Source organism: Strix aluco, chromosome 1, assembly GCF_031877795.1.
Source record: "Strix aluco isolate bStrAlu1 chromosome 1, bStrAlu1.hap1, whole genome shotgun sequence".
NCBI lineage: Eukaryota > Metazoa > Chordata > Aves > Strigiformes > Strigidae > Strix > Strix aluco.
Genome location: NC_133931.1, coordinates 136,359,856 through 136,376,455, shown reverse-complemented (window position 1 = coordinate 136,376,455; position 16,600 = coordinate 136,359,856). Strand labels below are relative to the sequence as shown.

Here is a 16,600-nt window from a genome sequence, read left to right as displayed (position 1 = left end):
GGCTGACTAGTCAAGACTGACAAAGCCTGGTCAATCAACAGGGGACCTAGGCGTAACTTCCACCTGTAATTTGTGAACCTGCAAATCCAATGTACGCTTATGTGTTTAATACCATAATTGAATGGAATGGTCTCTGTCACCAAGCACTGTCCCCAACACCCATGTCCAAAACCCTTTTTCAAGTTTTAGCTTAAAGCAAGTTTTATGCCAGTACCAATATTAAAGGGAGACTATTCTAGGGCTTAACTACCCACATATGTTTTCAAACTTAGTTCTAATTTACAGCCCAAAATTATCATTGGCCAGTTCCTATACTCTATTCATGTGCTGCCACTGTCTCTTCCTTTAAATAGCTCTTCTCTTTTTCTGTTTTTTTCTCTATTTGCAGAAAGTCACTTCAGCCATTAATTTTATTAATGCTGTTAGCTGTTCTTTGTATTTGCACTGTTTTTTCAGCATGGGTGACAAAGAAGGGTACACTTAACCCTGATGAGGTTCCACCGCTGCCTCGACTTTTCTCTGTCTCTGATAGAAATATGTCAGCCATCCCCAAAATACTTTTTTTTTTTTTTCCATCTATACATCACAGTAGAGGTAATGACACACTGAAAAAGGGCAATCCTACAATGAATCAGGTATTTGCCCTCAAATTTGACAGATTTCCTGTCTGCACAATCTACCCTTGTCTCACTTTCAGCCAATTCTTTGCCAATGTTACAATTCCCATGCCGACCAACTCCCTCAGCTCAACTAATTGTTTCCTCACATATTTTAACCTCACCTGTCTGCAGCATTGTTTTTTGTAAATCAAAGTATCAAGTTTATTCTTGTATGATCTACCTGGTTTAAGCCTTGCTCTATTTCCTCTTTTTCATTTATCTTTGCATCTTTAATTATTTTTTCATAAAAGATCTATTCCAGATTTTCCTCAAATGCTGACACAAGTACATTTTTAGTATGCATAAACCAAGAACCAAAAGTATATGTAAGCTCTTGACAAAAGTTTAGAGCTCCTAGAAACATAAGTTCATAATGCAAATTGAATTTGTTCTAGGATTTGTACATAACAATTGTATTCCTAAAATGTTACATTTAAAATGAGTTTTAAAAATTTGAGTTTTCAGATGCCTCTTGTCTTCCCATAACTAGGAACAGACTTTGATTTAAAAACATTGCAGGCAATCACCCTAAGACATGGATTAGTACTTTTGTTTGAATTTTCTCCTAGTTTAATTCTGATTCCAAAAACTGTGGGTGATGACAGAGCAAAGCTGCAGCTGTGGCTTTTCTTTCTGCAGCATTTAGAAAACAAATGTAATGGTTACCATGCTGCAAATGAGAACATGAAGTCAGAATTTTTAAATTTTTTTTTAAATGAAAGTTAGAATACATTTCAGCTAATATATAGCTCTTTTAACAAAACCAAAAAGGTTTCATGAAAACTGTTCAACACTGACAGCACATTTGCAATTATTCCAGGTAGTCAGGAACTGACAGAGAAACACATAGTTGAGCAAGCGTTTGGAAAATCAGGACTCCAAAGTAGACGGCTATAAATAAATAACTAAATGCCACCCTCCCCAACCCCCCGCAAATAATCTCAAAAAGACATTATACCCTAAGACTGAAAGAACAGTAACTCATCATATGGTAAACAGAAGTCCATGGGAAAATGGTTCAATCACTGATCTCTACTGGTATGAAGGCAAAATGAGGGTTTGACTTTTTTTTTTTTTCCTTCTGCAACACCCAGCTGGCCTGCATGTGCTCTCTGTCCCACTTCACACTCACATGCACAAGATATTGTCAACACTTGAAAAAATGCTAGTAGACATATCTCAGGAATAGATGTTATACCACACTTTTATAGTATCCAGTAATACATATATTCTACAGTTTTGCACACACATGTATAACTTCCAAAAACATAAATCCTTTGGGGATTGTTCTTGCCTTTTGTTGCTTTTTTTCCTATGTTTGACTGCCCTCTTAGAAGATTTCACAACTTATGTTGATTTCTGTTGTACAGTTACAGGCCTTCAACATATAAAATATGTTGCAACAGAACACATTTACTATTCAAGCTAACATAAGAAAAAATATCACATGGAAAAATTACCTTCTTTGACTATATTGTCAGTGAAGAGGCTTGTTAAAATTGTAGCAGGAAGAGTCCCGTTGGCTAACAGGATGCCAGAAAGCATTGCCAGCTTTGTCTGTTCCGTCTCAGTAAAGGCTTTAAGAAACAGCAGCAGCTGTGGGTCAGACAAGGGGAAAAAAAAAAAAACAAAACTCTGAGCCATAGGTAACAATAACAGATAAAGACAAATATTAGCAGACAGTTTAATTTCTTATTTCTCAAGAAGTCCCACCTTAATTAATAGCAATCATGTCAAAATCTGTCCTGAAGCATGGCAGTGACATTTCACTATTTGCTTATAATTTCACTTTCTGTAAGGATACAAGCACGTGGAATACAGCATTACTCAGGGAGACAAAGCCTGTCTTCTCCAAATATATGTATACATGTGTAAAAATAAAAGTACTTGTTAAAGGCTTGAGACAGAAATTACAGGATCACAGACTTGCTGATTTCAACATGCCAACAGAAGCCTGCCCATTCACATCTTCAGAATTTGGACTAAGCCCCACGCAGTTGTAGTTCATTTTCTAGCTTACAAAAACTATTACTCATCCAAACAATAAAAGGATGAGAAAGTTTCCTGTTTTCCATTTGGGGAAGGGAACACAGCACCGTTGCAACAGATTTTCTATTGGCTAAAATAAGAAATATATCTCAAGTTCAGACATTCTTGATAAAGCTGACAAAGGACAGACAGGAACAAAAGCTGCTTTAAGAACTCACCATTCCCACTACTAATTACAAGTAGAACCAAACAGCTTGAGAAAGAAATTACAAATCTCACTATCCTAAATGCTAAAAGATCTGAACTACATATTTACCTCTTAAAAACCAAAAAATGGCAATTAAGTCTATTTTATGTATCTTAATTTCTTATGTTCAAATTAATGACTTGAAAGCACATTGATGAAGTACATTACACCTCTTTTCCTTTACTTCAGGAAAAAAGTCAAAATGAGATGTCAATAGCATTACTGTTAACAATACTGTTTTCTTAACATGTTGCTAGCAATCACAGTAATGGTGATGGGAAAAAGGAGGCTAGACAGCAAAGTGCAGTTTCACTCCTTGCAAAAAGCTCCTGACCCCATCAGAAGCTAGCTTACAAATTTAGGGGAAAAGAGGAAAGAAAAGAGGAAAGAAAAGAGGAAAGAAAAGAGGAAAGAAAAGAGGAAAGAAAAGAGGAAAGAAAAGAGGAAAGAAAAGAGGAAAGAAAAGAGGAAAGAAAAGAGGAAAGAAAAGAGGAAAGAAAAGAGGAAAGAAAAGAGGAAAGAAAAGAGGAAAGAAAAGAGGAAAGAAAAGAGGAAAGAAAAGAGGAAAGAAAAGAGGAAAGAAAAGAGGAAAGAAAAGAGGAAAGAAAAGAGGAAAGAAAAGAGGAAAGAAAAGAGGAAAGAAAAGAGGAAAGAAAAGAGGAAAGAAAAGAGGAAAGAAAAGAGGAAAGAAAAGAGGAAAGAAAAGAGGAAAGAAAAGAGGAAAGAAAAGAGGAAAGAAAAGAGGAAAGAAAAGAGGAAAGAAAAGAGGAAAGAAAAGAGGAAAGAAAAGAGGAAAGAAAAGAGGAAAGAAAAGAGGAAAGAAAAGAGGAAAGAAAAGAGGAAAGAAAAGAGGAAAGAAAAGAGGAAAGAAAAGAGGAAAGAAAAGAGGAAAGAAAAGAGGAAAGAAAAGAGGAAAGAAAAGAGGAAAGAAAAGAGGAAAGAAAAAAGGAAAGAAAAAAGGAAAGAAAAAAGGAAAGAAAAAAGGAAAGAAAAAAGGAAAGAAAAAAGGAAAGAAAAAAGGAAAGAAAAAAGGAAAGAAAAAAGGAAAGAAAAAAGGAAAGAAAAAAGGAAAGAAAAAAGGAAAGAAAAAAGGAAAGAAAAAAGGAAAGAAAAAAGGAAAGAAAAAAGGAAAGAAAAAAGGAAAGAAAAAAGGAAAGAAAAAAGGAAAGAAAAAAGGAAAGAAAAAAGGAAAGAAAAAAGGAAAGAAAAAAGGAAAGAAAAAAGGAAAGAAAAAAGGAAAGAAAAAAGGAAAGAAAAAAGGAAAGAAAAAAGGAAAGAAAAAAGGAAAGAAAAAAGGAAAGAAAAAAGGAAAGAAAAAAGGAAAGAAAAAAGGAAGGAAAAAAGGAAGGAAAAAAGGAAGGAAAAAAGGAAAGAAAGACTGCAGACATCCATTCTGGAGTTAAAAGGAATTCTCATTTCCTTCTTCAGCTACTACCACTTTATTCAGCTACCTTCTTCTGTCATTACACCCTTTTTCCTTCTCCAAATAAGTAATCATAGAATCGTATCATAGAACTATAGAATCACAGAACGGTTTGGGTTGGAAAGGACCTTAAAGCTCATCCAGTCCCAACCCCCCTGCCATGGGCAGGGACACCTTCCACTAGACCAGGTTGCTCAAAGCCCTGTCCAACCTGGCCTTGAACACTGCCAGGGAGGGGGCAGCCACAGCTTCTCTGGGCAACCTGTGCCAGGGCCTCACCACCCACATAGTGAAGAATTTCTTCCTTATATCTAACCTAAATCTACCCTCTTTCAGTTTAAAACTGTTACCCCTCATCCTATCACTACACTACCTGATGGAGAGTCCCTTCCCACCTTTCCTGTAGGCCCCTTTAAGTACTGGAAGACCACTATAAGGTCTCCTCAGAGCCAACTCTCCCCCAACTCTCTCAGCCTGTCCTCACAGGGGAGGTGCTCCAGCCCCCTGATCATCTTTGTGGCCTACTCTGGACCTGCTCAAGCAGGTCCATGTCCTTCTTATGTTGGGGGGCCCAGAGGTGGACACAGGGCTCCAGGTGGGGTCTCACAACAGCGGAGTAGAGGGGCAGAATCACCTCCCTTGACCTGCTGGCCACACTTCTCTTGATGCAGCCCAGGATACAGCTGGCTTTCTGGACTGTGAACACCCACTGCTGGATCACAGTCAGTTTTTCATCCACTAATGCTCCCAAGTCCTTCTCTGCAGGGCTGCTCCCAATCCACTCATCACCCAGCCTGTATTTGTGCTTGGGATTGCCCTGATCCATGTGCAGGACCTTGCACTTGGCCTTGTTGAACTTCATGAGGTTCACACAGGCCCACCTCTCCAGCCTGTCCAGGTCCCTCTGGATGGCACATCCCTTCCCTCCAGCGTGTCGACCGCACCACACAGCTTGGTGTTGTCAGCAAACTTGCTGAGGGTGCACTCAGTCCCACTGCCCATGTCACCAACAAAGATGTTAAACAGTGCTGGTCCCAGTACTGACCCCTGAGGAATGCCACTCGTCACTGCTCTCCACTTGGACATTGAGTCATTGACCACAACTCTTTGAGTGCGACCACCCAGCCAATTTCTTATCCATCAAGTGCTCCATCCATCAAATCCATGTCTCTCCAATTTAGAGACAAGGATGTTGTGCTGTGTCAAATGCTTTGCACAAGTTTAGGTAGATGACATCTGTTGCTCTTCCCTTATCCACCAACGCTGCAAGTGCATCATAGACGGCCACCAAATTTGTCAAGCACAATTTGCCTTTAGTGAAGCCATGTGGGCTGTCACCAGTCACCTCCTTATTTTCCATGTGCCCTAGCATAGTTTACAGGAGGATCTGCTCCATGATCTTGACAGACACAGAGGTGAGACTGACTGGCCCGTAGTTCCCCAGGTCTTCCTCTTCTCCCTTTTTAAAAATGGGGTTATGTTTCCCCTTTTCCAGTCAGCGGGAACTTCACCAGACTGCCACAATTTCTCAAATATGATGGACAGTGGCTTAGCCACTTCACCCACCAGTTCCCCCAGGACCTGCGGATGCATCTCATCAGGTCCCATGGATGCAATCAAAGCAGAACAGCTCATTCTGATGGAAAATTCCCACTCAGTTTCCAAATTAAGGGTATTTCTTAATTACCAAATCCTACCCATACAAAGGGACAGAATATCACACATGTCCCCATGCTTGCTTGTTACCATGGACAGTGAGAGCTTTTCTCCAAGATACCTAAGCAGCTTATCATTAATTTTAAAGTAGTGTTATGTTTAGAATCTGTATAAGTAATGAAGTTATTAAAACTTATGCAGTGTTTTATGAATAGCTCTGCTCTGTATCAGTGAACAGAACTGAAAAAACCTCATTCACATGGTAGTACTTATATAATAACATCAGCTTTAAATTACAGCTTACACAGGCCTGAATGATTCAACCACAGACAAATAATTTGGGTTTTTTTAGTGGGCTTCAGCCTAATGAGTGCAACATGCAGTTTTAGCTTAAAGGAAAAATTATGAAACTATAAAATCTAGAGGTGTAATTTTATTTCAATAATCTGTGAAATAACCAAAAAATGTACGAAAATTTGGGATGCAGATGAATGGAATTATTATTTCTAAACGTATGGATGAGAAACAAGAGGTGTGCTGTACTTCCAAACGCAGCAATTAACTGGTATATATAATGGTGCAGGTAAAGGAACTCCTGGGCCACATGGGGAAGATTGAAAACATTTTTACAGAATTTCAATATAAGCCTAGTGTAAAATGGAGGCCTGGGGATTTTAAGTTTTCTTTATACAAGCTTTATAAACAATAATGTACCAAAGTGAGATCTGCACAAGAAAAAATTCAGAATTAGACCTTTTGCTCTTTATTGTAAGTACTGAGACTGGTATTTTAACAAAGAGGAAACAGCTTTAGTTTTCTGTGCAGCCTACTTAACTCTTTTTCCTTCTGCTCCCATATAAGCAACAGATGAGGATTTTGATTAGAGAGTGGTCACACTGACTACTTTAAAATGACAGACCAGGTTTTGACATACTTCTGGGCTGCAATCTCCATTGGGTTTTGCCAGTAACAAGTAGATCATGAACAGTTATACCCATTCATGTCAGATTTGAGTCATGAAAGCAACAATGGCAGGAAATCCAGCTGCAAAGCCAGAGTCATGCAATCCAAGATGGAAAAAGATTCTAAGAGAAGAACACCCAAATATTTATCAACTCTAGTTTAAGAGAAATCTGTATTTGTTCAAATGCTTTGGAAGGTCTGAAATCACATATCTATGAAGTTCACAGCCTCATCCTCTTCTCTTTCCTCTGAAACACGCTTCTTGCAAGTCTCTTAACATGAATCTGAATTACAGTGTTCTTGAACTGTACCCCACTGCAGTATGTTTTGAGCAGGAACCTCGTCTCCTACACACTTCTCACTACTTAAAGCACTATTGGTGCTACTAGCATAGTTTTTGTTTTACTAATATTTTTGAAAAGCAGCTCAAATAAACATACATTTCATTTTCTGCTGTTCAAGGATATTACTCTATTCTTTCCAACAATTGTGAAACATAATCTAATTTGGGGGGAGACTGGGTGATAGGAAGAATCAAAACCTTTAGTAATCCCACTTAAGAACCATCAAAAAGAACAAAATGTTCAGTTCAAAGCTGACGTTTCAGATTTTTATTGCTGATTACTTTAAGAGCTCTTCTTTCACCATCACAATTACAAACCTCAGCAGGGAAGTCACAAAATGTCCAAGTCACTTCAGAATAGTACCAAACCACCCACAGAAAGTTCTCCAAGCTGCTGCTTCCCTGCTGCTAGCCAAGCACTGCCATTACTGCTTTTGTTCCAGATACAGACTGATTTCAGGCATAAAATGCGCAGTTCTGGCTCACTATTTTGTATTTCTATCATAGCTATAAGAACTCCCACCTATTTAAGTGGGAGTTCAGAATGCCTAATAAGCACAAGACCAGGCCTAGTGTGCTGTTACATGTTATTTTTGTCTTTAAAGAAAACGGCTTTTAGGCACAAATTCAGGGCATAAAAGATACACATAAGTAAAGACATGCATGCAACATTAAAAAGCATGTAAGAAAACAAGTGCTTTGGCTCTCCTCTTGCGATCTGGAAACCTTAACAGTGAAAATTAAGGAATTTTATCCACCCAGGGAGTGTGGTGTCTTTTTTATTTTCATTATCTGAAGTGGTCTCTTGCTTTAGCATCTGACAGTTTGCCACATCTGCAGACAGCACCGAATTGTCAGCAGTGGAGAAGGCAGCTAACGTAACAGGTAACCGCTGACTGATTCTCGCCTTTCATTTAGCTGACTTAAAGCATTTTTGTTTACTCCCCATTTGATCTCAGAATGTTAGTCTCCTCTTATTTCATAATTCCCAGCTTGATCTAGGGTTCTTCCATTAGGAAAATAAGAACACGAACAGACTGCATAACATCTCCCAGTACTTCAGATGTCCTCATATGACTCAGCAATATTTACCACTGTTAAGACCAAAGATATACTTATCTGTACTTTATCCCAATTTTGTCAACCTATATAGAATGCTACTTAAACATGCAGATACACCATACAGACAGTTAATATTGCATTCTTCATCCACTGACCTGAACAGAAATACATAAGTAAGAAAGATGAACACAAATTTTGAACTAAGAATTTTACTGAAATTATTGAAAATGCTGTCATAGGTCTATGCCAGTACACTGGGCAATGCTCATATGAACTTAAGCTGCCTATATCAAAAAACAGCAGGTGAGCAATGCCCTTAAACATGTTTGTCTTCTGTTGAAATTGCTTGGACAAAGTAATTTAGATGTAAAAATTTAGATGTATGGTTTGCTTATGTCACTAGAAGAAAAAATAACTGGCAATTTTGGGGGGAGAGAGTTAAGAAATAAAACATCTGAAAGCTAGAAACAGACAATAAAGGGAAAGGTGCTGGGAAATAATAATGTCCTAGCAAGAAAATTATGAACTTGAAGACATAAAGCAAATACTTGTACAAATACTGCCATTTAAGACAATCTCTCTTGAAAGAGAAGTCCCACTGACACCATCTGCTTCTGGTATTGCCTTGGTTTTGTAGTTTGACTTTTTCTGTGAGAAGAGCTAATTTTCCCTCAAGTGCTCTAGCTGCCTAAGGAACCTGCCAAAAAAATCACTTTCATCACTGGGACAGTGACCCACGAAAGAATGTCAAGGAGGTGCTCTCTTGCTTTTCTAACCACCGACTAACTACAGTAGTCTTTGAACTACTAAACCTTGCAGAAACACCTTCTAGAATGTATCTATCTTCTGACCCTCCATGAGCAGCTACTCTCATAGAAGTTACTGCACACAGGGATTAAAGCATTAAATAGTTAAAAACCTGGCAGCCTTATCAGCAAGTTGACAGTCACTTGGTGGGTTTACACAAGCAGAGGGAGGGAGAAGGTAAGCAAAAGGGAACTACGAATAGTCCTCAAGTCAATGACAGTGCAGGTGCAACACACAGGCCCAAACACCTTCACAACCACCTTCCTAGTTTCTAATTCTCAGAGAAACTGCATTAACCAAGGAAGAGAGTGCACCCAGCACCCACACCGAAAGGCCAGGTCCCCAGGAGCCACACCAAGATTCACATCAGCGCTAAGGAGGCGATGGAAGGGCAGATGGAAAAATTTCCCTTCAGCCTAGGACCACTAGGCAAACTTAATCTTGTGATTTGTCATATAAAATGTAATCTGACACTGAGAACTATAGAAAAAAGCATGTACATAAAATAAAGATTTGCAGTCTGCAAGGTGAACAAGCCCACTCTGACCCTGAGCTGCCATGGCTAGGATGCTTCCAATGGCTTTAAATGAGTAGCATGACTCCAGTCACACTGTACCTCAAATTATTGCTTTCTCTCAAGCTAGCATATGGCTAAACTTCACAGCAGAGGCACTTGTTCCTCAACCAAAGAGTTAAATTATATATTAACCATAGTCTCATCTTGTTACTAAGTGTGCAAAGTGACTTCTTAGAAACTTAAAGGATTCAAACTCAAGCAAGTTACAGAAGAGAGAGGAGGCGGCTTGAATTGACATGGCATTTGTTTAATATGCTGAACACTCTCTGAAACTTGAATGCTATGAGTCAGCGCTTCTCATGTCAATGATTATAGTAATTAACAGCAAGAACATTAGATTTGTGTGGGGATAGAGGTAAATTTAGGTCTTTAGAATGATGTATTGAGCAATCAGCATCAGTTAATAGGCATGCTGGCCACAAGTGCAAAAATAATTTCCTATATGAGCAAGAATGTATAAATCAGAGCCAAATTTATTCAGCCACAAGAGGTGGCAGTGAGGCATCATGCTCCAGACTTACCCTCACTTGACCCTTGCAGCAATCTTTCTAATGTTTAAATAATATGGAAACACACTTTTAACAAACATGGTATCTTAGTCACTGGACAGGTTTTGCCATTATCAGCATGCCTGTTAACTTACAGCACAGCATTTATTACTTATTCAGGCCATTAGAAAAATATATTTACATCTGTTACTAGGGACTCAAAATAGACAAAATAAATCTGTAATTTGTTTTTCAAAAATTTCTACCCAGGTTTCTCCTGTCTCCTTAGAATTCAGTATCACAAAACAACACACAATATCCACAAATATCCACTACAGCCTAACAGGCAAATCCTGAGCACTCTGCCAGTGGTGATGACTTTCTCTTGCACATATCTATGTCCCTGAATACAAAAACTTGTGGTTAGGACTCATTCCACAATGCAGGAGTAGTTTAATACTCATACATCAAGTGAAATTCTGATTTGCTTTTATTCTACAGAAAAACCACAGAGCGCTGTTCTATTACCAGGATAGTAACACCACCTCTCATTAAGAACTATACCCCAAAGCATATCAAAGTTCTGCACAAAAAAAGTCTGGGATAAGAAGGTGAGTTTGGTCAAAGCAACCAAAGGAAGCATTAATTCAGAATCACTCTACATCAAATGCTGCCAGCAGTATTTCCACAGAGATAAATTTGCAGACTAAAAGCTGCCACCTGTAGATTCCATTCTCTTTTCCAGTAGAGTTAAAGAAAATACGTAACAGCATCACATTTGTACATATACAATTATATTAGACACAGGGTAAAAAAATATTAATGCTCAAGAGGAGATTGCCACCAACATTACCTTCTTGATTTCATCTTCAAATGCTTTCTCCAGATATTTGTATCTCCTGATAAGTTTATTGAAGACCTAAAGATAAACACAGATTAACTTAAAAAAATGTAATAATTGCAGCCATCCTTTACAAAAAAGGCAAAGGGAAACAAGACTGCAACTACTGAATCCATACAGAATATCTTTGACTAATCCACGATAAGAAAATTTTTTCTTTTTATTATCTCTAGAGCAGGAGAGAAAAAGTAGGAATCACTGCTGGCTTCCCCTCACACTAATATTCTACTGCACAGTTTTCCTTTAGACATGGTTTCCAGGAAATAAGCAGCCAGCAGAATGATATTTCTGCAGTTCTGTTGAGTTGTCAGTCTCATGGCAGACCATGAAACACCCTTCTCTATTAGTTTGTTCACAAGTGGAAAAATACAAGTTTTGCAATTCTTGCTTCACAGAACAATGTTTGAATCAGAGAATTTACTGCAGTTTGAGAGCTTTGTTTTTCACATTTCTCAAAATTTTATTCCTAATCTACTTTTCACCCTATACACATACCAAAAGCAGGGGAAAGAAGGAGGAGAAGGAGGTTAACTCTGCACCCCTCCCCCAGTAATGCATCTCTGTGAGGAAGCTGTGAGGTATAAGCCAAAGGAGTGAGGCAGTCCGGTAGCACTGCTGGGCATCTTCAGTAGATGCAGAAGCTTTGTCAAATCCACTAACATAATGCTTACAACAAAACACGCTACTGCCAGGGAAAGAGGATGAACATTTGTCAAAGCTTTTACAATCAATATGTTCTTGGAAACACTTGTTCTTCAGTTTTCACCATTTGTTTCCCATCATGCGACCACAGATTACTAAAGCAGAAGCAGCACAGGTGCAGGGTGCATTCAGATCAAAGAAGGAAGAGATAAGAAATTAAATCAACAAATCACTGGTCTCACTACTGTACAAAGGGCACAAAACATATGACTCACTGTCACGGGTAAAAAGGTTTATGGAACAAATGACATTATTGTCAGGCGGGGGGGGGAGAAATTAATTTTAGAAAGTTTCAATTTACTTTTCAGAGAATGTAAAATACGTTCAAACATCCTAAATGGTAGTATTTTGGCTCAGAACAAGTGAAAATCAAGTTGTGGCCAAGCTGAGAGGCAGACACACACAAAATTCTAATAAATAAGGTGTAAAATAAGGTATAAGATGAAAACGTAAGCTAGCATTTTGTTCATATGTCCAAACAAAATTTTGTACATTTTTGTAAGTCCATGTAAATGACAGAAGAACATTTCATAAGCAAATAATCTGCTAAAATATCAACACCAGCTTTAGTCTTTTTTTCTTGAAGACTTTTCAATCTTTGAACTGTTTCCATGACTAAAACCACAAAAATAGCCACACTACTGGTTCATTTAGGAGTCAGAGTAAGAAATTACCCAGAAGCTAAAGAAGCTCTAAACACTATTTTAGCCTAACTCCAGTTTTTCATTAATACAGTAAGAGCTCTATTTCCCACTATGCATGAAAAAAAATTGGCAAGGTCTATAAAAGGATACATGTCTCCAGGCATTGACTACAAAATGGTGACTTATTTTGGTGGCTTTTGGTTTGAAATGCAGAGAATACACTGAAAATTCAACTGCTTCAAATCCTGAAGCCTTCTTTTCCATTTTCCAACATGCAACCTTTTACTTTAAAGTTAAATTTCTCCTTGGAGGACAGACTTGTACTGTCAATTTTTATTATCAAACTATTAAAATATTACAATTCAAGACGACAGAATCAATGCTTTTACCAATAACAGAGATTTTCCTGAAGCAGAATACCCTGTTTTTAAGAGATGGTAAAGCTGACACACAAGATATATTGATTCCCTTTCCAGAAATATTTCACTTCTTCAGATTATCAAAGATGTGTTTTTAAAGGAGCTTTCTGCTATTTAGCAAACATTTGTTACTGATCCAGATTCTGATCCCAACACCCTTTAAATCAACCATGCACCTTTTCAGCAACTTACCCTCAGCACCTTAGCAGGGACAGTGGCTTTTATGCTTTCAATTACTGTCTCCAGCATCCCAGTAACAACTAGTTAATTTAGAAGATAAATATGTTACCTAATTAACAACAGGCTTTTTACATATGGGAGTTTCCATGGTATTGCATTTTTATGCAATCCTACTTGTATCCAGAATTGCATGGTGGCTTTGAACTTTAAATAGAATTCTTGCTGTATTTTCTCACATAATTATTATCTTCCATTAAGGAGTTACACAACGTTAGCTTCTCTTCAATAATGTTTTAGGTTTCATTACTTTTTTGTGTTAATTTCACATAGGCCTATTTCTGCAAACCTTAATCATGTAAAAAGAAATTATGTATAACGTACGTAGGAGAAATGAAAGCTCTTGGAATATATGCCCAATTCCTAACTAGTTATACAACTAAAGGTTGGAGGTGTGAGCTTTATATTTTTTGTCATTCATATACTTCATGTGTTTCTAAAAACACGTTCATACAAATCTTTCAGGCTGCATACAGAAAAGGTCAACAAAAATAATAAGGATGGTGTCTAAAAATATGCTGAACCAACAGCAGACTGAAATAAGTAAGACTGCATTCTGTAAAAGAAAGCATTGCCAGCTGTGATCAGATTATCTTAGACATCCTATTTTCTTACCTAAAATTTATAGGTTAGGGCAGATTACTGGTTAACTGGATTTTCAGTTGCCCTGTAACTAGCCTACTGTAGCCTAGACGGTCTGCAGATGTTCCCCTGTAATTCCTTTTGATACATAAATGGAAAACAGTAAGCAACCACACCTTTACTGACCTGAGCATAATTTCGGATGGCATCATGATCTTCATCAGCAAAAAATACACAGTGGTTGGTCATCTTGGTCTTGTCATTGTCATCTATGCGTGTGCCACCAGGAGCTTAAAAAAACCCCAAACAAACAAAAAAAACAAATGCAAGAAACAGTTTCTTACTTTAGAGAATGTCCTATAAGATTTAATAAGCCTGATAAATCTTGTGTGAGTATCACTGAGGCAAAAGACAAGGATAAAAGCTAGCTTGCACATATTTTAACTACTCCGTTAAACACCACAATAATGTAAATCTTTTCCAAAGAGAGAAGTATTACTAACTTGAGGACTTCGAACATCCTCCTAACCCCCCTAATGCTTACCAGGCCCACATAAACATTCAACACACTGCAGCAAAAGTTTTCTCCTGGCTTATTTTGTTGAGAGTTTTTTTCCTAGATAATTCCACTGGCTTTTGTTTCCTGCATTATCTCAAGTCTTACAAAAATACCTTCTCTTCATACTTACCAAAGAGCAGAAGTCAGGAAGCAAACCAACATGACCAGTAAAAAGTGCCAACTTACTGAAAACATAGAGGAAAGTGAAATGCATGTTTTTGCCCAAGCTGCCACTGATATCTGGGAGAAATGCCCCGTGAACATCACAAAGCACTCCTCATTATCTTCCACTTCTCTTAGCTAGCCTTTGTTGCAAGGTCTACAAAGCAAGCTTTGCAACAGCTAATAACCTGGAGTGCTGTATTACACCTTTTTATGCTAATAAATTCCTCTGTTTCTCCCCTAGTTAGTGTCTCATTTTCTTTGCTGTTGAATTGATATGCTGTTTCAGTTCAGACTGAAGGCTTCTCAGAGCAGTATCTTATTTTTTTTTTGATATTTGCAGAATGCCTCACACGATCAAGTTCCTAGGTATTACTGCACTACAAACAATAAACAAGATTCAAGAAGTATCTAGATAAGTGAAAATATAATACAGTTTACGATTTCTACTCCATAAAGGAAGACACCATCTTAAAAGAAACAAGGCTGATCATCAAAATTCTGTATCAGGTACACTGCAAGTTACCTAGCATGCTGCCAGCTACCAAAATATCAAAGAGTGTGTCGGCATAGCGGCGATAATCAAGCCGTGAGCCTGTTGCATCCAAAAATTTGGCTATAGCTTCCAGGTCATTCCCAGCTTCATTGAGGCCTTGGACAATTGTATCCCTGAAGACTGTGGGTTCAAATTTCTCCTTTTCATCTGGAACAGAGATAAAAAAGAAGGAGAGAGAGTCTGTTTTTAAACTTTCTGTTACAATCTTGTATCAGCCAGCAATTGACATGACCATGGCACCTGAACATATTCTTCCCATTCTGGTCAATGTACCAGAAGTTTGACTTTTATTGACTCTGGAAATTTTGCAGTGTTTACCCTTGCTTCCCTCTCCTCTTCATGCCCCCAACACCAAAACACACACAAACATACAGTAATAAATAAATGAAAGGGAGGAAAAGCAACTATTAAAATTGTTTTCAAATTTCATACTCTTCCTTCTCTTTTTGAAGATATTATCGAATGTATGTATCATTATGCATTGCTGAATCTGATAGCAAAGGGAATGTCAGATACGTGTACATAATCTCACTGTAGGAACACTCCACTTTTCATTTCTTGATATGTTTCTTTAAATAACTGTGATCACATATCTAAAACATTTTCAAAAAGACAAGTCTTCAGCAAAAGAGGAGATCAAGGTATTAATAAAAATAGGTTTTGCGTAAACACTTGGGACCAGGCAACACAGGGTGACCAAGAATTTATCTTTCATATTCACAGACCTAAGCAGCACTTATGAACACAGAAATGCAGCGCTCACATTGCATTTTCTACAGCTGTCCCTCGTTGAACTCGATTAAGGTACAGTCTTACAGACAACATCCCTATGTCAAGGCCATTAGCCACAACAGATGTAACTGCAACCTCCAGATAAAGCTAGGTAGATTTACCCATACCTCCTGCTGCTTTTTCTTGCAGGCTGTTAACAGCTTACCACAGAGGCTTCAAGCTCCTTAACAAAACAAGTCCTGGCTTTATATAAGAGCACATACGAAATGTTTGTTACCATCAAAATAACTGAACTTCAGAAACAAAACAGCAAGCTGTTCTGTGGCACTCAAAAAACAAAACTAGTTTGGTATCACCTGCTGACACAAATGTTGACACAAATTAAAAAACCTGCACATACTATATCCAGAGGATAAATACAGAGATTTTTAGTTACTAAGATGAATGAGGATTGATAAAATTCCTGTCTAAACACGTGCTAATGCAGTCTGAAACATACCAGCTGCAACTCTTGCAGACGTTTTGGGAGAAGAGATTCTGGACTTTACACATCCTCTGGCTGCAGGTTTCCTTTCCCTGCAACTCATAGTACAACTTTTTATTCCAGTCCTTAACCAAAAGACCTTGGTTTCCAATAGCCTTTCTTCCCTCAAACTCCTTCCTCCTGCCACAATAGTCTTATGGCAATTAAATAACTATTTTACACACAATGCCTACTTTTATTAGCTTTATTATTTCTAACATAGAAAAGCTGCTCTCTCTTGTTCCCCTGCAAGTACTCAGTGTGCACCCGTTCTACCATCTTCAGCACATCACTTGCACATTCTTCCCCTCTTCCAGTGCATCCCCTTCCCCCATAACAATTGTATCTGGAAGGCACAAAGCAGTCCTT

General features: G+C 38.0%; 1 protein-coding gene across 2 annotated transcripts in view; it reads right to left on the bottom strand.

Annotated features, from left to right (window-relative positions):
- Positions 1-16,600, bottom strand: part of BZW2 (basic leucine zipper and W2 domains 2) — a 60,819-nt gene that overhangs the window by 17,738 nt on the left and 26,481 nt on the right. For both annotated transcript variants that reach the window (XM_074836774.1, XM_074836765.1), the window contains exons 3-6: positions 14,947-15,123; positions 13,886-13,989; positions 11,068-11,133; positions 2,120-2,255 (exon numbers count right to left, since the gene is read on the bottom strand). In XM_074836774.1, the coding sequence (XP_074692875.1) occupies positions 2,120-2,255; positions 11,068-11,133; positions 13,886-13,989; positions 14,947-15,123 (483 nt within the window). The remainder of the gene's footprint in view (positions 1-2,119; positions 2,256-11,067; positions 11,134-13,885; positions 13,990-14,946; positions 15,124-16,600) is intronic.